We start from the raw sequence: 22,084 nt of genomic DNA, 5'->3' as shown, positions 1-22,084 counted from the left end.
TGGCCCTCACCGAGCCCTCCCCTTCCACCCGCTCCAGGTGACAGCCAGGCAGCGCAGAAACACGCTTTCTGGGCCCGGGTCTGTGGCGTCAACGCCATCCTCCTCGTGTGTGTCAACATCTTCCTCTACGCCTACTTTGCCTGACGCTGCCCCCCGTCCCCACCGAGGACGCTAAGGCCCAGAGAAGGGAGGTGCCCCCGCGGCCACACAGCGGGTCAGTGCCCAGCGACCGGGCAAGCCAGCCAAGCAGGAGCCCTGAAAAATCAGGGAGGAAATGGGAAAAAAGAATGCGTGATACTTCAAAAATAGTAGTTGTAATTGAAAAGAAAAATGAGATTTCTGATGAACATCCTGTGCTCCTTCGCTGTTGTCATTTTGAGGTTGCGGGCCCAGGTCAGGAGCAGCGCCGTCTGTCAGAGCCCAAGGCTCGAGGAGCTCAGGCTGGCCCTGGGTGGAGGGAGAGCCCCCCAGCAGCCCCTCCAGGGCTCCTCCCTGGCCCCGCCTGCTCCCAGATGCTGGGAGCCTTCTGTGTCTCCCTCTCTGTTCAACCTCCTCCACTCAAAGCCCTTTCCAAGCCCCCTCTGTCTGCCTGTGTCCCAAGGCCCCCGGGAACCTGCTTAGAACCCCTGCTGGTGGCACCTTCCTCGTGGACACCTGCCTTTCCTCAAGCCGGGCCCCACCTTGGCTGCCCACCCCGTTCTGGACCTGGGAGCCCAGGTCTGGCCCCAGCTTCCCACCTGGCCCAAAGTCCCCCCTGTAGCTCCCTAGGGCCCGGTCTGGGCAGAACCTGGGCCCAAACAAATATAAGCAGGGTGGCTGCGTCTCGCAGGCGGCTACTTGTCCATCCCGCGGGGCCAGCGGGAAGGGAGCAGCTGCCTCTGTTTCTCTCCCCTCTGCCCGCCCTTCCTCAGGGCCTCCAGACCCTCCCTACAGCGTCTTTGGTGGGCAAGGGTGTCAGGTGCCCCCGCGGAGCCCAGTGTCTCCATGGGGCTGCCAAGAGATCAGTCTCCACCTGAGTCTGTCCAGCGAGTCCAAGTCAACACGTGTGCAGGGCCCTGGCCGCCTCCGCCAGAGCCAGCCTCTGGGGCCTTTGGAGGGAGGGGCCCCGGCAAGCCCAGTGGGTGGCCAGCCCAAGGTGAACCCACCCACCCAGCCCTTGGTTCCTTGGGTTGAGTCCCCAGTGGGTGGAACCAGCCCTCCCAGGGGATGGGGGCTTGATGGCTGGAGTGGGCGGGCCCTGCCGGCACGCTGTGACATCACATGGCTGGCAGCCAATGGGAAGAGGCCGACGGGAGGCCCAGGAGCTCCCCTCGGCCCTTGGGTTCTGGGGCGCTGGGCCTGTCTCAGTTGGCATGAGGCGCAGGAGGCCTGTCAGGCAGTCAGGAGGCCCATGTTCCAGGCCAAGGCCCTGGGCCGGGGGTGCCTGAGTCCTCTCTCTGGACCTTAGTGGCTGCTGGACGAACGGTCTGCCGGCTCCACCCCGGGCCGCCCTGGTCACAGGTGCACCGGCTGGACGTAGCTCCGCGGGAAGAAGCCTGCGCGCCCGCAGAGTCGGCCGCGCCACCAGCAGGGGTCGAGGCGCTCCAGGACCTCGATGATGTCCCCACGGCGGAAGCTGAGCTGGGAAGGGTCCTGGGCCGAGAAGTCAAACTGGGCCTGGGCAAAGCAGGCCCGGGGTGGCTGCGAGGGGAGGAAGTAGTTAGTGGGGCCGTTCAGGAGCCCCACCAGCTGTCCCCAAAGAGGCCCCAACAGGAGTGATTTCCTGAGAGTGGGGAGGGTCTTTCAGGCAGAAGTGGGGTTGAATCTGCCTCTGCATCCAGGTCCTGATGGCAGCCACCTGCCCAGGGGGACTCCCGCCATCCCCCTGCGTGTCTGCAGCACAGACCCTGCTCCACACAGGACACTGCCACTGTCCTGGTGGCCTAGCTGGGACCACAGGGCCGGTGGCCAGGGGGACGTGAGTCCTGGGCCGCAGCGTAGGACTTTGGGCAGGTCCCTGCCCAGCTTGAGGTCTGTTTCCTGACTCTCTGGCAGCCGGGATAACTTTTGACTCTACGCCCTGGAACCACAGGAGGGGCTTACACGCTGTGAAGTGATGCGTAGCTACTAGCAGTTACTGCCGTCGCCCTTGGCCAGGCTTCGTGCTACTCCAAGGCCTGGGTCCAGGCCCATCTGTGCCCCAGGGCACCTTGGGAAAATCCCTGCCCTCCGTGGGACTTGGTTTCCCCAGCTGCACACAGCAGCTGGACGAGAGCTCTCTGCAGGCATGTCAGCCTGGCGCCCTGGCCCTGCCCGCCCCACCAGGCTCTCAGCTCAGAGCCTGCGGAATCTTATCCCAGACAGGCGATAGGATCATAAACAGGCTGCAATTAGCTGTTCTCTGCCCAGGAAGGAGGAGGCGGCCTGGGTCTCCGGGGATGGAGCCAGCCCTGGAGTCACCCCATGGGACAGGTGACTCCAGGGCCAGGCCAGAGAGGGCCAGTGGGTGTGGGGGAGCCCTCAGGCGGCCCCCCAGCTCCATCCTGGCCCTCTCTCACTCTTCAAGGGCAGAGCTGGCCCAGGCAGCAATGGGGAGGGGATGGAAGTCTGGGGGGCAGGCCCAGCAGGGAAGGGTCCCTGAGACCCAGCTCAAAGCTGAGCCGACCCTCAGAGTCAGGCTGAGCGGGCCAGGCATGCTGGTAGGATGAAGGGCGTCCTGAGGAGGGGTCTCCTGAGGCCTGTTTGACTCTCCTAGCATATCAGATCCCAGGGCCCATCCTGCTGGGCAAACGGGAGACTGAGGCCTGGGAGGGGGAGGAACTGGCCCTGTGGGCACACGTGCACGGTGGCGGGGTCTAGGAGGAGGGCAGGACTGGAGCGGCAGCCCGGCAGCCCCTCCCCAGGCCTTGGCCATGCCATGCTCCCCACCCTCTGCAGGACCTGAGTTCACTGGGCTGTCCAGGGTCCCGACCTCCAGCCCCAGGCCTTGCTGACATCCCCTCCCAAACAAAACAGCACGTTGGAGCTAATAACCCTGTTGGCTGCTGTTGTCACCCTAATGAGAGTGAGAGCTGGTCCCCGGGGCCCCTTGATGAAAGCTGCCGGCAAATTGCTGTTATTGTGAGGATGAGGGGCGGCTGGACCCCCACCCCCACCCACCACCCAGGAGCCGGGCTGGGACCTCACCCGCCAACGCTCACACCGCGACACTGCCACCCCAGGCCAGCTCCTTGGGACCAGAAGCCAGCACTGACCCTGCCCACTATGTGGCCTTGGATGAGTCACATTCTTCCCCGAGCCTCAGTTTCCTACCTGTTCAGTGGGGACCACGAGGCTCCCACATACAGAGCCCAGCTCAGAGCGTGGCTCCCAGTGGGCCCAGCAGGTGTCAGTGCCTTCACTCATTCAACAAACATGCATTGAGCACCTAATGTGTGCCCCACACGGCCCCGGGGGCTGGTTTGCCCGTGGAGTTCCAGCTGCTCTTCCCCTTCTCTGCTGCCTCCCTTCCCCACCTGTGCCGGCCTCACCGCAGCACCAGGAGAGAACTTCAGAACCTGGGCTGGACCCTGCTCCGTGGCATGGGGCTGACTGGGACGGGTGCGGGGAGGCCAGCCCCCTGCAGACGCTCCCTCGGCCCGCCCCACCGGCCCACCCACCTTGACCAGGGGCTCCTCGTCCCGCAGGAGGACCTGCCGCTTCTTGGCGATGGTGGTGGTCCGGTAGAAGGCGACCAGCTCGTTCAGGGAGTTGAACTTCTCCTCCCACAGGAAGTACTTCCCCGAGGCCTCACGCAGCACCTTGAAGTGCTGCACCTGGTCCCCGTAGCTAGGGGAGGGGGAGAGGCCCCACGGCCACTCAGCCGGGCATCGCCCCCCGCTCTGGCCCACCGCCGCCCAGAACCAGGCCTTGCTCTCTTCAGTAGGGCTGGGGCCAGGAGGGGTGAGGTGGGAGAGAGGGTCCCAGGCCCCACGGACCAGCCTCCGGTAAAGACTCGATGAGTCCCCAGCAGTGCAGTGTGGAGGGAAGGCTGTTGCACATGTACTTTCTTGCTGTGTGACCTTAGGCAAATCGCATAACCTCTCTGAACCTCGATTTCCTCACAAGAACCTCTCCATTCTGGGTAAGTGCTCATTTACTGGCAACTTTCAACGGGTTCCTCTGAGAGAGGTGGTCAGACCGCCTCTCCTCTCTTCAACCTCCCCTCAGACTGGACACCCTTCCCCCTCCCCCACTCCCTCCCAGCGTTATAGTCCCTTGAAGACTGAGCCCTAAGACCATCCTGATTCAGACCAAAACCTGCTGATGTGATAGGAGCTCAGGTGTGTTGGATGCTTCATGACCCTTCACATCCACCCACCCCTACCCCAGCTCAAGAACCTTCTATGGCTCCCCATTGTCCTCAGGATAAAGTCTTAAACCTTCTGTCCTGAGTTCTGGCTCTGGTGACACGTCCAGCCGCATTTCCTTCATCTACTCTCTGATGTAATCAGAGCCCCTTTCTCATCTGCCAGCCTCTGCTCAGCCTTCCGACTCACTACCAAGTCCCTTCTGGCCCAGCTGAAAAGAGGGCCTGCAACTCCGAGGCTGGCCAGAGGGGTGGAGCCTGCTCTACTGGGCAGAGGGATCTGCCTGGAACCTTCCTACACATGGCGGGTTCCATGCCAGGACAGGCCACGGATCCAGGCCAGAGGTGGTGCTGGTGTGGCAGGGACCACGGGCAGCACAAACCATGGCATTCACCTCCCGGCCGCAGGGAGGCCAGGCCTGGTGCACAGCCCGCGAGGAGCGAATCAGGCCCTGGTGCAGGGGTAGGGGGAAGCCAAGGCCCGAGTGGCAGGTGGACACGGCCAGGCATTTGCACTGGGGACACAGGGCTGCCACTGGGAGGGAGGTGCTCCCCGCCACCCCCAGCCACAGGCCACGTTCTCACTTTGTCACCAACAGAACCAAGCAGGGGTCTGGAGACGATGGTAAAAAGGAGGAAACACCTCCTGGTTCTAAGTGAAATCCTATTAAACAACTTTGGACGCGGTGGGTCTGCAAACCGAGGTGTGCCCACAGCCTGAGTCCCCTCAGGCTGACTGTCCGAGTGCTTCCAGGGACTGAGCAGGAGCACGGGGTCCACCACCCATGCCGAGCTGTCCACCCCCGCCTGCGGCTCACTTCCTCCCCCGTCAGCCCCCGGGGCTGGCGGATTGCCTTGTTAAAAGTTAAGGTGAAAGATTTAAGGCAGAGATTTGCTCCAGGTGAATACCTTCTGTTCTGTGTGTGTGTCCTCCCCACCTGGTCCCAGTCAAGGGTCTGAACCACACAGAAGCCCTCTCTCCACTTTCAAACGTGCCTCCGGGCCTCTGCATACACTGTCCTCCAGTTCTTCTCAAGGCAAACTCCTACTTATGCTTCAAAGCCCAGGTAAAACAGCCCAGACCCTGCGAGCTGCCTCAGACTGCCTCTGTCCGAATCAGGTGACCCCTTAGGTTCCTCAGCCCCTCGCACAGCCTGCTTATAACCCACTGCACACAGTGGTTTGTGGACCAGACACCCAAAGGCAGGGAGGCAGGAACAGGCCCAAGGGTCTAGCTCAGTTGGGAGAGGCTGGACTCAGGGAATAGAGCGTCGCAGTCCAAGGCATAAGTGTTCATGGGGTGCTTTGTCCCTGGACCATCCCCTGCTGGCTCTGAGCTGTGGTCCCGGCCTCTCCAGGGGGGTCCACTTTCAGGATAACCCCTTCCCCCACAGAACTGTGGTGGGAGCATGCCTGAGGCTCTGTGACCGGGAGGAGCGATCATCCCTGCAGAGACAAGAGCCACTCATGTGCGACCAGCAGGCATTGTTCCCAGGTGACTGAGCTGCTGTGCTGTGACTGCGGGACACACGTGTCCCTGTTTCTGGATAGAAGCAGGGCAGGCAGGCAGACAGATCCCTGCCTGGGCCCAAGACTTCAAGTGCCCTGTCCTGACCTCCGGACTGTGGTTGTGGTGCCCGGGGAGGGGTGTCTCTCTGACCAGCGGCTGGGCAGGCGAGAGGCCCAGGAGCAGGGGCCCCGCCTCCACACCGGGCCACCACAGCAGAGCCTGAGGTGCTGGCCCCAAGGAGGAGTTCGGGGCGCGGGCAGCCCCTCTCCTCCAGGCAAGGGCGCAGATGAGGGTGTGGTGGGCTTGCAAAGATCTCACCCGCAAGTGAGCACAGCTCGCACACTTAGGTGTTTTAGGGTTATCTTCAGTTGCCGGGAAGGTTACCCAGAAGGAAGCGTCCCCTGATCGCCGGAGGTCGGGGGGCCGAGAACAGAAGACGGGACCTGGGAAAGGGGCAAGGGGCCCAGGAGTTCTCGGACCTGGCAGCCCGAGACTCTGCGGGTTCTCAGACCCGCGATGCTGGCGGGCCCCAGCCCAGCCTGTGTGCAGCGCGCATTGTTGGGGGAGCCTGCCCACAGCGGGGGCAGCCAGGCCTGCGGTGGGGCCTGTCCTGCTGCGCCAGCCCCAGCCTGACAGTGACCGCACCTCCCCGTGACAGGTGAGGACCCAGCCCCGGGCACTCTCTGTCTCTGTCTCTCTCCCCCAGCCAGCCTGTCCCCCACCTCCCCGGGCCCAAGGGAGGTGCATGGCACGTGGGGGCTCAAGCCCGAGTCCCGATGACCCCTGGACTGGGAGGGACGGCCCCAGTGCAGACAGCCCTGCTGGGCAGGCCCGCCTGAGCTCGGGGAGGGGAGGACAGCCTGGGGGGGCTGGCCCGTGCGTGGCCGGGGGGCCCCTGGAGCTGGCACAAGACCGTGGACAGAGCCTGGGGCGTGCATGCGTGTGTCCTGGCCTGAGAGTGTGGCGTCTGTCTCCCCTGTGCCGGGAGTGTGCGCCTGTCTCTCCCTGCTCTGTGGGCGGGCCTGGACGTGGGTGTGCTGGTCTCTGCTATGACCCCCACGCCCATCTACCCAGGGGGCTGGGGGCTGTCAGGAAAGCCCAAGGATGAAGCCAGGCCCGATGCTGCAGCCACTCGTCCCGCCTAGCAAGTTATTCTGGTCTGGTGGCGGTAGCAGAGGTGACAGTGGCTGCCCAGGGAGGATAAACCAGGCTGGAGTAAGGTCAGGAGCCCCAGGACTGCCCCGCTCGGGGCCTGTGGACCCCCTGGGTGGAGGCCTGGGTGCTGACTGCTGCTAGGTGATCTGCATTACCCAGCCCGTCTCTAGACTCAGTTTTCCTATCTGTGAAAAGGGAAGGGGTGGATTACTGGTGCTGCAGCAGACATGAGATCGAATCAAACTGACCTTGGGACGGCTGTGGAGACAGACTCCCGCTGGGTCTGGGGCCTCAGGGAAGGAGAGTGGGAGGATAAACCCGGTCTTTCAGGTCACAGAGGTCGGTGGGCACTAGCTTGGCTGTTTCTGGCTGTGTGGCCTTCGGCAAGTTACTGCAGGTCTCTGAGCTTCTGTTTCCTTACCTGCACGCTGGGCTTCCCGGGTCACTTCCTGTCTTTGCATGTGTAAAATTGTGTCCCCCCAGTTCTTCCCTGCTTCATTTTCCCAAGAGATTTTATCATCTTCCAAGATCTTATATAATTTTCTGATCGTTTGTATATAGAATTGTCTGTCACCCCAGTAGAACGTGAGTGCCTAAAGGACCTGAACTTCATCTGGTTTGTTCGTGGCTCAGTCCCAAGCACCAGGCACAGGGCCCGGTGCACAGCGGGGCTTGGTGGCCAAGGGGCAGAGCCAGCACGCGTCACGGACTCCAGGACGCCTTCGGTGGGAAAGGAAGCCAAGCAGCTCACTTGGGAACAAATTGTCACTTCTGGCGAAGGGGCCCACGGCAGCCGGGATGGGGGTGCGGGACACACGTTACAGCCCTGCGGTGCGCCCCGCGGAGGCCAGGGTGCTCCCGGAGGCGGGGGGACACAGCCCTCTGGAAACTGGTAAAGGGCAGCTGGCCGGGGCCACCGTCACCCCGTGAGGAAGGACACAGCCCGTAAACCCCGCCTCTGGCAGCTTTATGGGGCTCAGTGTGAGCGTGCAGGAGGTGCCACGCGTGTGGGGTCAGAGTCCCCAACAGCCCAGCCAGCCCGGGTGGAGCCGCTCTCACACGGGTCTGCACAGCTGTCACCTTTCTAGGTGGCCGTGGACTTCCGGGGCTCCCGTCTCCACGCTGCAGATGAGGACCGGGACGCGAGCCGGGCCCCCCGCCCCACGTGCCCCTGCCCCTTCTCTACGGCCCTGGGCCGTGGCGGGGGGGGGGCCAGGCGGCACGTAACGGTTACTGCGGTGGCTGGCACTTCTGGAGCCCTGGCTGTGCCGGCTCACCCCGAGCACTTCACGCTGGTGCTCATTTCCCAGGCAAGGCTCGCGCAGCTGGCGCAGGAGCAGGGCTGATTCTTGCTCAAAAGCCGGCTCTCTTAGCCACAAATGCCCCAAGTCTCAGTTTCCTGCTCTGATCCCTGCCTGCTGGTCTACCAAGGGCCCCGAAAGGGCCCAGGAGAGACGATGGACGTAGAATTAGGAGGAGGGGGCAGGACCCAGGAGCCCAGGCCCAGGGGGACGGAACCCAGGCTGGAGGGTGCCACCTGCCGGTGCGGTGCAGACACTGCGGCCCAGGGGCCCAGGAAGCCTCTGGGGGTTCTGACCTAGGGAAGGGGCCTTGGCCAGATTGGCGGTGCTGGGATTTCGAGGGTGGCTCTGAGACCCCCGTCCCACGACAGCACTGGGGCTGGCTCCCAGCTCAAGAACGGCTCCCTAGAACTGCCCATCTCCCCTCCTGGTCAAAGCAGGTGCCGTCCAAGCCCACCCCTCACTGTCCCACCTGCACGGCTTTGCGCGGGCTGTTCCCTGTGCCCCGCATCCCCTCTCCCCTGTTTGTGCGCCAAACTCCCATTCATGCTTCAGGACCTAGCCACGTTGCCACCTCCTTCAGCCTGCGAGGTGTGTCTGCGAACTTCCCTCACTCAGTCGTCGTGGAGACCCCTGCACCACCACGCTCCGCGGACTGACTGCTCCCCGACCTGCCATGTGGCATGCACACGCACATGCACACACACACTCACATGCACACACTCACACCCCTAGGTTGGGCAGGTCTGGGCCAACCCTGTGCCCATGGGCAGCGGGGCTGCACTCACAGGGAGGCTCCAGGAGACGGCAGGGCAGGGCACCAAGGCACACGGGCTGAACTTCAGCCCGTGGGATCCGCTCACAGGGGAAGGAAAGGAGGGGTGGGGGTTCAGCTCAGGCTGCAGGGGCCGTCCCAGGGAGCCCTCTGTGCCCCACTTTGCTGGGTGACCTTGGGCTTGTACCAGGAGTCAGACCAGCCTGCCTGGCAGGCGCCATTCCCAGGAGATGGCCAGAGCCTGGAGGCCGGCACAGGGAAACCCGCCACTTCCTGCTTCCACAGGGGACCTCCTGGGACATGGAGGCTGCGCTGTGGACGAAGTGGTGATCCAGGGGGCTCAGAAGCACCCCGGGTGCATTTCCACCCCAGGGCCTTCGCATATGCATTCCCTCTGCCTGGAAGTTTCCTCCTCGTCCACACTCCCGTTGACCCTGGCTGCCTCCACCTCCAGGTCAGAGCTTTGCCCAAACGCCCCGTCCTCAGAGGCCGTCCCTGACCCCGGCTCCTGCTGTGTTCACTTGTCTCCTCAGTCACCATCTGCCTCCCCAGCTAAGATGCAAACCCAGAAGGGGAGAAACTTTGGTTTTTCACTGTCATTTCCCAAGTCCCTGGGACAGCCTAGGACGTGGCTTGTAGCTCAGTGACTATTCCTTGAATTAAGGCACCTAGATCCTGCTGTTCTGGGAGCAGGAAGGACAGAGACCAGCCAGGGGCCTGGCCCCTGCAGCCCCCACTCCTGTCCCTGCCCCTTCCTTCCAGCCAGGGTCCTCCACTGCCCCCGGTGTGGCCTCCGGGATTGGGTTCTTTGCTGCCACAAAGCCAGACACTCCCGCCATGGCCACCCCGCTCCAGTGCCAGCACTGTTCTCGTTGCTCTAAACAGAGTGACTCACTTACCCCTTGCAATAGCCCATTTTACACGTGAGGAAATAGGCAGAGAGGTTAAGACATACCCAAAGTCACACAGCCGGGAAATGGCAGAGCTGGAATCTGAACCAAAGCACCCGGCCCTAGGGCCCATCCTCCCTACTGTGTCAGCACATGGTGGGCCCCTGTCCAGAGCACATCCCGGACACCTGCCCTGGTGCCCGGCTGCTCTCCCTCCCCCAGTCCAGCTCATCAGCCCCCTCTGGTGACTAGCTACTCACAGAATAATTGTGGGCCCTCAGCCCGGTGTCCAAGGCCACGGAGCATTCTCACTGCTGCGGGCCACACCCCAGGGTCCATGTCATCCCCGACCCCCAGAAGGTCACTCTCTCCACACTCCACGGGCCTGTCCCACCCTCCTCGGCACACTCCGGGTCAGAACTCACTTCACGGAGATGGAGAACTCCCCTGGGGAGCTCTCACTCTCACGGATCAGGAAGGCTCCCACGTGGTTCCGCTTCATCAGAATCTCTTCCGCCAGCTGCCGGGAAATCCTCCCAGAGTACCACCTGCAGAGAGGGGACAGGTGAGGGCCTCAGGCCACCAGGCCAGCCCTGCCTCCGGTGCCAGGCCACTCAGCACAGCAGTCCCAAGACACTGGAGGCACGGCTGTGCCCACTGTACAGGTGATCAGCAGAGAGGTGGAGTCCTCGTGCCCCAGCTCCCACACCGCGAAGGGCAGGCTGGGGTCCGCCCCCAGCGTCCTGCCCTCTGAGCTTGAGCCTTTCCCACCACACCGGACAGACACATGTCCTCATGAGAACAGAAAATCCAGCCTCGGTGAGCCCCGACCCAGCCAAACCCAGGTGAGTTTCCATTTCACACGGTAGATTCTTAAAAGTGAGAAAGTATTTTTTTAAAAGATAAAAAAAAAAAACAAACCCAAAAAACCCCAGCAGCTTTGATGGGGTGAGGAAGGGTCGCCCTCTGCGCCTGCTTCACAGACGCACAGACTGGGGCTGCTCAGACGTTCTCGCACAGGTTCGAGTCCCTTTTCCTCTGACCAAACAGAAGCAGGTGTTCAGTGGTGCCTGGTGAACCCCCGAGCCCTGCAGGGCCTGGGGCGGAGCCCTGCCGTCGTGCTCTTTGGGTCCGGGTGGCCTCTGACTGGCTCCCGGGCCCCCGGGTTTCAGCTTGGACGCTTTATCGTTCAGATGGGGCAGCTGAGCCCCTAAGTGGCTGGAGTCTCGCAGCGGGACCTTGGTGCCCACGGGCAGCCCAGAGCCTCCTTCCCGGCATGAGTCCGTCCCTCGTTCCGCCAGCGCCCCCTGGGTCCGAGCTTGGCCCTGGCGGACGTGAAGCAGGACTTTCCCGATTGTCTCAGGATGTGACAGCCGAGCCCTCCAAGCCCAGCCCCGCGAGGTCCTGCCCCAAGCCCCGCTCGCTCCCTGCCCGCCCGGCCAAGCGCGAAAACCGGTGATTCCGTCCAGGGGCTTTTTTCAGGCAACTAACGCCCTGGGCCTGCGCGGGGCGACCGGCCCTGGAGCGGTCTCGGCGGGGAGAGCGGTAGCGGGCGGGCAAACCCCTGGGTCCAGCCAGAGGGAGCACTGGCCAGTGGCCACCAGCAGCTGCCCTGTCCTCACGGGGCTCCATCCCTGCCCGCGTCCCAGCCTGGAGTAAAGCCCTGGTCCTGACACTACTTGGGCACTGCTCCTGGGAGCCCACACCTCGGCCGGCCGGGAGGTTCTAATCCACTGCTGCCCCTTAACTGGGAGGGGGGGCTGGGTCCATCTCAGGGCGGGTTCCCCGGGAGGAGGCGGTGGAAGTGACTGCCGGGGGAGGGGCTCAGGGGAACCCTCTGAGCTCGGCCTGGGTCTCTGGACTTTGGAGGCTGGAGGCTGAGCTGGGATGGGGAGGGCTGGGGACTCGGGGCCCCGGGGGAGCTCCCCCAGGAAGCCCCCGGCAGCACACAGGTGTAGGCGCTGCTGCGGCAGCAGGACTCCAATGGGGCCCCGAGTGGGCGTTTCCTGAGGGCTGGGTGTCTCCACAGAGCCACAAAAACCCCACAGGAGGCATCAGTGTGTGGGTGGCTGTCATCCTCAAAGGGTTTCGCAGCCACAGCCTTGAGGGGGCCAGCCCTGCCCCCACCAAGTAGGTCCTCAGTGGCTCAAAGGACAGGGTGCGGGGGAAGCCAGCATCTCCTGCTGCCCCCAGCACCCAGCCCACCCCTCCCGTGGCCGCCTCACACAGTACCCCATTTTCCTCATGTGGAAACAGGGCCCCAGAGAAGGGCAGGGATCCCCCGAAAGGTTGCACAGCAAGTCTCTGGCCTCTGACTCTCCCCCAGCCCCACAGCTGCTCTGACGGCGCCCCAACCCCATCCTGGTGAGCACAGCCCGGGGCCCACAACCCTGCCTGCAAAGCCCACTCTGCCTCCCACCAGCCGTGTGACCCCAGACAAGCCACGCAACCTCTCTGTGCCGCTGTCTCCTTGCCCATGAGACAGTGATGGCAGTGCTCAGCTCACGGGGCCCTTGGGAGAACAAGGGGGCTGCCGCCTGCAGGTGCTCACTGCTGCTGCTGTGACCCCCTCCCCCGCACCTGTCTGCTGCCCCTGGAGAACTTCTGCTCCACCCTTCAGTGCCCTTCTCCAGGAAGCCCCCCTTGAACCCCACTGGCCACATGGCTGGGTCAGGGGCCTCCGTGGTCCCTGCCCGTGAGGCCTGCTCCGGGAGCACCTGGCCTGCATCTGCTCCCTGGGCAGCTGGGGGTGACAGTAGTGCTCAGGGAAGGAGCAGCCTGGTGTGGACACAAGGCCCTCTGGGACCCCTGCGCTCCCCCGACCACACGCCCCGGAACCTGACGGGCTTAGTCGGGCGTTGAGCTGGAGTTTCCCCACTGCTGTTCTGGGGCCGGGGCAGGGGCTGAGGTTGGCCGAGAACGCACCTGGGCCTCGGCTGGGCAGGCTGGGGGCCTGACCCCTGTCCGTGCTCTGTCCCCGACACGAGTGTCCAGAGCTGGCCCCAGGGACCGCAGGGCCATCAGATACTGGAACCCTCTGTGGCTCCAAAGTACCTTGACAGCTGGCATTGCCCCGATAGGCCTGGCCGCCAAATCTGTCCGTTTTCCTTCCCTGAGCAGACAGGAGCCTCTGCTGGGGCTTGTCAGCGTCCTCCCATCCTGGCCTTTGCTGGCCATGGCCTTCACCTGGAGGCTCTCCCTGACCAGCCAGCCGTGGTGACTGTTCCCACCATGTCCTGCACTGGCCTGGCCCTGTCTAGGGGCCCTGGCTGGGTTCCCTCCCCTCCTGCTGTCCCTTTACCGACAGAAAGACCGTAAGACCAGAGGGCAGACACCTGCCCAATGTCACCCAGCCCAGAGGGGTGCTGCGGGGCTGAGACCCCGGGGCTGTCGTGCCCGTGGGGAGGCGGGGGTGCCTGGAGCCCTGCAGGGAACCTGGGTGCCCTGCACAGGAAGACGATAAAGAGGAAGTAAGCTCCGGGCCCCACCCTGGCCCTGTACCTCCCTCCCTCTCCAACCCACAGCCTCACACATCACGGCTCCCAGCCTGCCCCTTCCAGCCTGCCTGGCCCTGTCACCTGCCCCCATATCTGGCTGACTTCCTCCCCTGCTCAAACACCTCTGCGGCTCCCACGCCCTCCACCTGGCGTTTGAGGGCCTCCTGCCAGTCCCACGCCGGGGGTTCTGCCTCACTGCCGTCCCTGTCCCCCTCCCTGGGGAGCCTTTCTCTTTTTCCTCTTAGCTAATTCCTACACATCCTTCAAAACCTCATTTGTTGCCACCTCTTCTGAGAACCCCTCCCTGGTTAGTCGCCTCAGTGCTGACTGCCTTCCCTTGTCATACTTTATGTCCCGTCTCTCCTGCGGGACAGGCTGCTCTGACCCCAGCATCTCATGTGTGTCTCCAGCATCACCCAGGCTGGGCCCCCTGGGGCCGTGGCCAGTGTTTGGTGAATGACTGAGTCAGCAGTAGCGGGGCTGCCTCGGCCCTCACTGCAGGCACATCCCGGTGGTTTTTCACAAATTCTCAGCCACTTAGTTCTGTCCTGGGGCTGAGAATGGGGCGTCAGCGTTGGAAGCTGACTGGGGGCTCCCCAGACCCAGGACACCTGGGCCCCACACATGCCTCCCGCTCTATCCTGTCCCAGGCTCTGCTCAGCAATGTCCAGCTCCCCCGACACCCCACAGGCAGGGCCACAGGGTCTGCGTCCTGCACCCCCCACCCCACACAGGGCTGAGCCGGCCTCGCGGGGGGAGCTCTAGGACCCCCCCCCGTCCTCTCCGGGCTCCCCTGGGCCCCCTTGGGGGCCCCAGGCCCTCAGTGCTGTGTCTTGGGCTGGCCCTGGTGCTGCCACCACTCCCAGCAAGTCCTCACGTCTCTTCCCCCAGTTCTGCTCGAGGTAGAGCCTGGGGGCCCCACGCAGACAGAGGGAGCTGGGGTGAGGCCTCGCAGGCAGCTCAGCCTAGCCTGGCTGAGTGGGGAGTCTGGCTGCAGGGACAGGGAGCCGCCCTGAGGACGCGGGGCAGGGGCGGCACTCACGGGTGGGGCTTGACACGGATGTAGTTCTTGGGGACGAAGCCCTCGGCACCCCGCAGCTCGGCCTTGTACCAGTTCTGGTCGTCTTCCATGTTCAGGATCTGTGGGCGGGAGAGACACGGCCACCTGGTCACTGAGGAGGGATGGCTGCCACCTGCTGGGACCCGCTGGTGGGCTTCACCTCGCCCGCCCCAGGGACAAGCCACAGAGGAGGGCAAGGTCACAGAGCCAGCTGTGGTTGCCCGGCCCCAGGACCGTCCAGCCTGGCCCGGGGTGGGTTGCAGCCTCCCTGGGGAGCACAGCTGGGCAACACAGGAGGATCTGGCAGGTGGGTTGAGCTTTGGAGGGAGGGGGCTTGAGCCGGACTCTCAGGTTCTGCCACCCCAGGTCTGAGGTCCCCGGCCTAGAGGTGGTCACCTGGGGTCACTTGCATTTATACAGCCCTCACGTCTGAGCTCAGAGGGGCTGACCTGGTTCAGGCACCAGGGAGCAAATAAGAGAGGTCTGTGTACTGGGACGAGGGGAAGGCCTGGCCACTCAGGTCACACGCTCCTCGCAGCCCGCAGGTGGGCCGTGAGGAACCGAAACCGCCAGAGCGGGGGTGGGAGCCGTCACGGGAGGGCGGCCGGGCGGCCAGGCAGCCGCGGGGGCAGCGTGAAGCTTGGGCTCCCTCCTCCGAGGCCCCTTCACAGAGGAGGACACAGGCCCAGAGAGCGGGGGGAGCAGGGCCACGCACCAGGACCCTGGCCCCCCAGGCCCCCCAGCTTCACCTCACTCCTCCTCCCACTTGGTCTCTGGCCCGGGCCCAGGGGCCATCTGCCCGTCAGTCCTGGAGCAGGTCCCCACGTCAGCTCAACCCCAGTGGGGATATTTGTCGAGAGAGAAGACTCGGACATGGAACAGCCGCCCAGGCAGGGGCACTGCGGGAGCAAAGGCAGCGGCTCAGACAGTTGGGCTTTGCCCCCAGTGGCCGAGCTTTGCCCCCGTGGGCCCCGGCCGGGCCCCGCCTGCGCAGGCAGGCGCTCCTCGCCAGCCGCCAGGCCCGTGGAGCCCCTTCCTTCCTGGCCCCGCAGTCTGGGCAAGGTCAGCGGCCCCAGGGACAGACGGAAGCAGGTGGCTGACTCAGGGAAACTTTTGCTGAAAACAAAACAACACAAAACAAAAAAAACTCCCCCAAATGAATGAGAAAATTAGGGCCTGCAATTCAGGGCCAGTTCCCTGGGGCTCTAGACCTCTCTGTCGGCCTCTGCCTCTCACCACAGCCTCAGTTTCCTCTCCTGTAAAATGGGCACCTGGATGGCCTACACTGCAGAGCCCTATGTGGGTGCGTGACAGTAATCAATCCCTGGTCTGTTTTGCTTTTTTTTCCTCTCCTGTCACCTCCACTCCAAATAAGGACCCAGAAATGTTCTGATCAGTTACATTAGCTGGATTCTTGCTGTTAACATTGTTCAAAACCCCCAGACTCTCTGAGACCCGGGATTCTCGCCCCTCCCTGGGGAGGCGCACACCTTGGCCTGCCCCGAGCCTTGCCCTGAATGCCGTCCTCCCTGGGGCTGTCCTGAGGGCCTGTCCCCTGGCCAGTGCAGGCTCTGGGCACCTGCTGTGTTCCAGGCGCTGTGCTCAGCCCGGTGAGGTAGCAGGGAGCAAGGAGATCACATTCTAGCGGGCAGATGCAGACAGCAAACGAGGAAGGACACAGTAAACAAGGTAACAATGTCGTGGTAAGGGGTCTAAAAACACGTCGGGATGATGTAGATGGAGGCTATCTGGCTGGGGGGAGCTGTCCACAGGGGGCAGAGGGGTGGTTAGTAAAGGCTTCTCTGAGGAGGTGACGTGTGTGCAGACACCTGAGTTACAGGGAGGAAACAGACGTGAGAAGATGTGGGGAGCAGTGTCGAAGGCAGAGAGAACAGCCATTGCAAAGCCCTGAGGTGGGGGGAAGCTGTGCCCCAGAACAGAGAGGAGTCCCGTGAGTCTGCTGGTGAGGGGGGTGGGTGCTGTGAGATGAATGGGGGCCTGCGGGAGCGCAGAGGCCTGTGCCCCAAGGGAAGCTGTGTGGATTTTCTTCTGTTTCTTTTTTAAACAATATTTATTTGGTGGGGAGAGTTATTTGTTTATGAATTTATTTATTGTGGTGGAAGGACTGGGGACTGAGCCCAGGACCTTGTGCATGCTAAGCACACGCTCTACCCCTGAGCTGTACCCTCCCCCCAGATTTTATTCTTAGAACCAAGAGGAGCCATGGAGGGCTGCTTGGGGAGGGGCAGGGCAGGCTCTGAGTCGAGCTGCTGAGTGGAGACCGGGCTGGGGGCAGAGGGAGGCGGCAGGGAGGGGCTGCTGCGAGGGCCCAGTGAGCCGGGGGGAGCAGCCCTGGGGCCTGGACTGGGGTGTGGAGGAGAGGTCAGACACGGGGTGGGTTCTGGCCAAGCCGCTGACAGTCTGGATGTGAGGCGAGGGGGCGCTGCGGAGATGACCCCAGGCTTTGGGCCTGTGCACCCGCAGGTGGCGGCAGCCATCAGCTGCCACGGGGAACAGCTGCGGGGAGCAGGTGGGGCTCTCAGGGCGGGCTGTGGAGGCCGGAGTCAGGCCAGCTGTCTCGGTGGAAGTGCCAGGAGGCCGCGGGCTCCCAGGTCTGGGTCCTGGGGCCAGGCCGGCCGTGAAGAGACCAGGGTGAAGTCGCCACCCACAACCCTTCTCCAGCGGGGAGCAGCAGGTACTGTGTACCCAGAAACGCCTCCTGTTGGGGTGGGGGTTCTTTGTTTCAGGGAAGTGACACTGGGGCCACTTGGCCAGAGCGGGTCCACGTGGCACTGACCTTTTGTCTAAGAGCAAAGCTCAGATTTGGAGGACACTTTCTTGCGGGCTCCCAGAGGCTGGGATGTGTGTGTCTGCGGGCGCTGCCGGGATGGGGCCTGGCCGGGGCATGATCGAGAGGCGCCCGTTGGACCCGTGAATGGAGGTCATGGAGCTCAGTCACCGAACCCACACACTGGCCTTGGCTCGGGAGAGGGGACACGGGAGACATCACAGTCACATTTTCACGGTGATAGAAAGTGGACCCCGGGCCAGCGTGAGGCCAGTGAGGCACCTCGGGTGCAGAATTTAAGGGAGCTCCAAATACTGGGAGTTAAGACAAATAATATTTTAAGGCACTCCATCCGAAAATCATGATTAATGCCAAAACTCTGAATATGGTCATTAGTTAATAATAATGTGTCAGTATTGGTCCATTAACGTAAGAAATACACCAGGTTAATCACATAAAATGTTACCACCAGGTGGGGTGGGGGTGGGGGGAGGCACGTGCCTCTGTATCATTTTCTTGATTTTTCTGTAACGCTAAAGCTGTTCTAAAAACCGTCTATTTAAAATTTAACACACAAAAAATTCATCAAAATCTTAAATCAAGGCAGGAAATTGACACATTGTAAACTGACAATACTTCAATTAAAACAATTAAATCAAGGCAGAACTTGAGCTGGTGCCTGTGAGGGCGTGGGCCCCGCCGCCACGTGTGGCCCTGGATGGAGCACCTGCTTATTTCTATTCCCTCTGGGCAAGGCCGAAGAGTAAGGAGGGACAGACTGCCGGGCACGTCGCCCAGATCCGGGGGCTGGCTGACGAGGTCTCTCTCTCTCTGGTCATTTTTCTAGGCACAGACCCCGTGGCTGACTGTCAGTCTCCCTCCTTGAAGCTGACACCTGTGGACACATGTTCTCTGTGTAAATACGTGGCCTCCGGCCTTTTCGCCATTTCACGTTCCTTCCTGAGCATCTTCACCCAAACTGCACGTTTCGGGGCCGTCGTATCCTGTGCTGTCCCTGGGCAGGCAAGCTAGGTTGACTCTGTGCTGCAAACCCTCGCCCACAGTCTCCACTGCCCCCTGGCTTCAGTTTTTCTCCACATGCTGTCTCCATCTGACACTGTTTTACTTATTTATCTGGCGTGCGGCCCGTGGTGGCCCCCGGGACGTCAGCGGTGTGAGCAGTGACGTGTCTGTTTTCTCTGCTGCGTCGTCAGTGCCTCGACCTGACGGGCACCCTGCGTGCCCCTACGTCCTCGTGGAAGAACGCAGGTGCATCTCTGATGACACCAGTAGCCCAGACGTGGAATTTCTGGCGCACCGGGCATGGATATTTTTCAGGGTTTTTATGTGTTTTTAAATGCCCTTCAGAATGGTGGTGTCTCTGCCTGTTCACCACACACGTGTAAAAGCGCATGTTTTCCCAACACCCTCAGCAACCTTGGAGATGCTTTCTAAAATAAAATGTTGCTGAGCTGGCCAGTGGGAAACAGTCAGTCGCCTTGTTCTTGGTGAACTTGGGCACTTACTTGCTTGCATTGCTTTTTGGGCAATTTTCCTGTTCGTATCCTTTGTCTATTTTTCTATCACACTGTTTGCAGTTTTCTTGTTGACTTCTAAGAGCTCTTTACATATGAAGGACATCCATATTCAGTCATTTTGTCATGTATTCTTTCTTAGTTTAGGCACTTCATTTGTTTCTTTTTTTTATTGATGTGTAGTTGATTTACAATGTTGTGTTAGTTTCTGGTGTACAGCAAAGTGATTCAGTTTTATATATATATAAAAGAATACATATAGGTATATATATTCTTTTTCAGATTCTTTTCCATTATAGGTTATTACAAGATATTGAATATAGTTCCCATGCTGGTCAGTAGGACCTTGTTGTTTATCTATTTTATGTAGAGTAGTGTGCATCTGTTAATCACAAATTCCCAATTTATCCCTCCCCCCTTTCCCCTTTGTTAACCACAACTTTGTTTTCTACGTCTGTGAGTCTGTTTCTATTTTGTAAATAAATTCACTTGTGTCCTTTTTTTAGATCCCACACAGAAGTGATACCCTGTGGCATTTGTCTCTCTCTGACTTACTTCACTGAGTGTGATCACCTCTGGGTCCGACCCAGGCCATCACATCTTACCTACCAGACTGCAGCAGCCTCTGCTCCTGCTCCTGTCCCCTCTGTTATCTTTTCAAAAGGTAAATTTTACCAAGTCCTTTCCTGGCTGAAAACCCTTCAACGAGCACACCCCATGCTGAGAATAAAATCCAAATCCTCCACAGGCCCCGACTCCTGCACTGCTTTTCAGCAACAGAACTTTCTTTTAACTTTCAAACACTAGATTGTGGTCCTGCCTCAGGGCCTTTGCACCAGCTGTTTCCCCCCCTTCCCTCGGCTCTTCGCATGGCTGGTTCCTGCTCATCCTTTGGCTCTCAGCTCAGGTGTCACCTCATTTGACCCCCCCATCTGCAGCGGTCCCCCTGCCCCCTCCACCACAACACTGCACTCCAGCTCCCTGACTGACTGATTTCTTCCGTCCATTTGTCACGCCTGACATCATTCAGCCTCAGGAAGTTCAGCTCTGGGAGGGCAGGGCCCAGCTTTGTCCCTGCTGAGTCCCCAGCACTCAGGACAATGCCTGGCATGGAGCAGGTGCTCAGTGGCTTGGCAAGTGTTTGTTGAACGAAAGAAAAGGCAGCTCCTCCCATGGCTTGTCATTCCTTGAAAGGTTCCCTCCTCGGTCTCCACAGACCTGGTGCCCCGTGTCAGCTAACATCTCCATCCCTCCTTCCTCTCTCCACCATCCCTCCTTCCCTCCTTTCCTGCCAGGAGTCTGCTCCCTGCCAGGCATTGTTTTATGTCCCTGCCCTCAGGAGCCCCCATTAGAGGCCAACTCGGCAGGAGTTAGCCAATGCTTGAGCAAAGTTTAGTGGGAAACTCGACTCATCTAGGGGTGGGTGGCGAGCACCGGAGTCAGGGCAGGAGAGCGGGGATGTCACGGTCTTTACAACAATTGCCTTGGGGGGGACCCCACAAATCCATGTCACCCACCTCAGTCCATCACTCTGAGCCCATCACCCACCCCGTTCCAATTTCCCCCCCATTCCACTCCCTCCCAAGCCCCAAGTCTGGGTCTAGAGACCCCAGACAGCTCTCAGGTTGGAAAATGAGGCCGCTGAAGTGGACCATCCATTCACAGCGCCTCATACCCTGGCTGGAGAGTGCTTGCACTAAGCCTGCCCCATCCCCAGCTGGCTGCATGTCCTCGGGGCCCCCAGCCAGCAGCTCAGGGGGCCAGGCAGGTGTCCCGGCACAGAGAAGGGGGAATTCCCCTGAGAGGATGTGATTCCTCCTGGGGACTGCCAGTCTCCTGGCCCCAGCCCAGCCTGTTCAGTCTCACAGGGTTCAGAACACAGGTTCCAGAGTCAAAGGACAGGGGGTTCAAATCTGACCCCAAACCAAGCAAGTCATACCACCCGCTGTGCCTCCGCCTAGCCGCCTGTGAAATGGGGACTCAGCAGCTTGAAGGGGCGTTGGTGTGCCCTGCTGGCCTCGGCACTGGCCCCGCACGGTATCAGCACACGGGAGGCCCCATCCCTTCCTGTGCGTGAAGCTGGAAGGACAGTCGGGTCTCTTGCCCACTGCTCCCACAGGGGAGCGGAGGCCCAGGGAGGGGCAGGGACTTCCTCAGCGTGACAGTGGCAGGTCCAGCGCCCGACTCATGGCGTGGCTCCTCCTGAGCAGGGCCCCTGAGCTCTGTTTCCAGAAGCAGACTTGTAGCCAGGGCATTTCCAGAGAGCGCCCAGGGGCCCGCCCGCCCGGGCCGCCTGGAAGCCAGCATGACCCGACGTCACGGTTGTCTTGGCCCTGATAAGTCAGTGTGCACGTAATTCTGCGCTCACTCTTTCTCCCACTCTCTTTTCAAATTCTTTCCAGGGAAACTGGGTGTTGAATCACCTCCTGCCAGGCACTAACGTCTCCCCGAATCCTCACTGCGGCCCCAAAGGAAGGATCCTCCATTATCTCCCATTTCCCAGATGGGGAAACTGAGGCGCAGAGGGAAGAGGTGGCCTGGCCTGAACCACACAGCCGTCACCGGAGGGGCTGGGCCTGTCTTCCTCCGGAGGCTGGGCTCTGTTTAGGGGTCTGTCTGGGCCCCGGTTTTAAGCGCCCCCCTTACCTTGAGCGTGTCCCCCTTGTTGAAGGCCAGCTCGTCGCTCTCCGTGGCCTGGAAGCTGTACAGGGCCACCGACTCCATGCCGCCGTCCCCAGCCGGCCGCGGGCCCCGAGCAGGGCCGGCAGCTTCCTGCTTCCTCCGCGGTTGAGGACGGTCTTCCTTTGTTTTGCGAGCGTGTTTGTGCTTTTGAAGCTGAGGCTGCTACTTCCCCTGACTGGGGAAACAGGAAGCAGAGATGTCCCAGAGCAGGGCCGTGAGCCGCGGGCCCACCCCAGACCCCAGGGAGTCCCCAGGCAGCCCTGGTGGCGGGCCCTCCCCCCACACCCACGTTACAGGTGATGAAACGAGGTCCCAGAGCAGAAAGGACGCAGAGCCTCCCCCAGCTCCGGCATTGCCTCGTGGTCCCCGCCACCCCCACTAATTTGCCTCTGTCCTCCGCGCTTTCTAGATGCTGATGGCCTCTCGCGACTTTCCACTGCCCGCCACATCACCCCACAACCAGACCCCTTCCAAGGCGCCACCCCCACCCCAACTCTCCAGACACCCCTTTGTTATTCCCCTTCCCTCTGAACAAACACTGAGTTCCAGCCGCAGCGGGGGGAC

General features: G+C 61.6%; 2 protein-coding genes across 5 annotated transcripts in view; one reads left to right on the top strand and one right to left on the bottom strand.

The window, feature by feature from the left end:
* Positions 1–347, top strand: part of SLC5A10 (solute carrier family 5 member 10) — a 49,797-nt gene extending 49,450 nt beyond the window's left edge. For all 3 annotated transcript variants that reach the window (XM_032498965.1, XM_032498966.1, XM_032498964.1), the window contains one exon: positions 38–347. In XM_032498965.1, coding sequence (XP_032354856.1) covers positions 38–144 — 107 coding nt within the window. In that variant the 3' untranslated portion in view covers positions 145–347. The remainder of the gene's footprint in view (positions 1–37) is intronic.
* On the bottom strand, positions 296–21,701 carry GRAP (GRB2 related adaptor protein). 2 transcript variants are annotated; one of them, XM_032498967.1, is made up of 5 exons: positions 21,485–21,678; positions 14,498–14,595; positions 10,384–10,506; positions 3,639–3,807; positions 296–1,680 (listed from the first exon to the last, which is right to left on the bottom strand). In XM_032498967.1, exons 1-5 carry the CDS (start codon positions 21,560–21,562, stop codon positions 1,495–1,497), a joined length of 654 nt encoding a protein of 217 aa, XP_032354858.1. In that variant the 5' UTR covers positions 21,563–21,678; the 3' UTR covers positions 296–1,494. The 2 variants fall into 2 exon arrangements, with proteins under 2 accessions (XP_032354858.1, XP_014406934.1); XM_014551448.2 differs by lacking the exon at positions 3,639–3,807 and having other exon boundaries at positions 21,485–21,701.
* Positions 21,702–22,084: the final 383 nt, after the last annotated feature.

Source organism: Camelus ferus, chromosome 16, assembly GCF_009834535.1.
Source record: "Camelus ferus isolate YT-003-E chromosome 16, BCGSAC_Cfer_1.0, whole genome shotgun sequence".
NCBI lineage: Eukaryota > Metazoa > Chordata > Mammalia > Artiodactyla > Camelidae > Camelus > Camelus ferus.
The sequence above is the reverse complement of the archived record's forward strand: the minus strand, read 5'-3'. Positions and strand labels throughout refer to the sequence as shown.

Excerpts from the sequence above, each read along its gene's own strand:
- GRAP (XM_032498967.1), bottom strand. The coding sequence starts at position 21,562 with ATGGAGTCGGTGGCCCTGTACAGCTTCCAGGCCACGGAGAGCGACGAG. Across the intron at positions 14,596-21,484 it reads ACAAGGGGGACACGCTCAAG|ATCCTGAACATGGAAGACGA; the intron begins GTAAGGGGGGCG and ends TCCCGCCCACAG. Across the intron at positions 10,507-14,497 it reads ATCCGTGTCAAGCCCCACCC|GTGGTACTCTGGGAGGATTT; the intron begins GTGAGTGCCGCC and ends CCCTCTCTGCAG.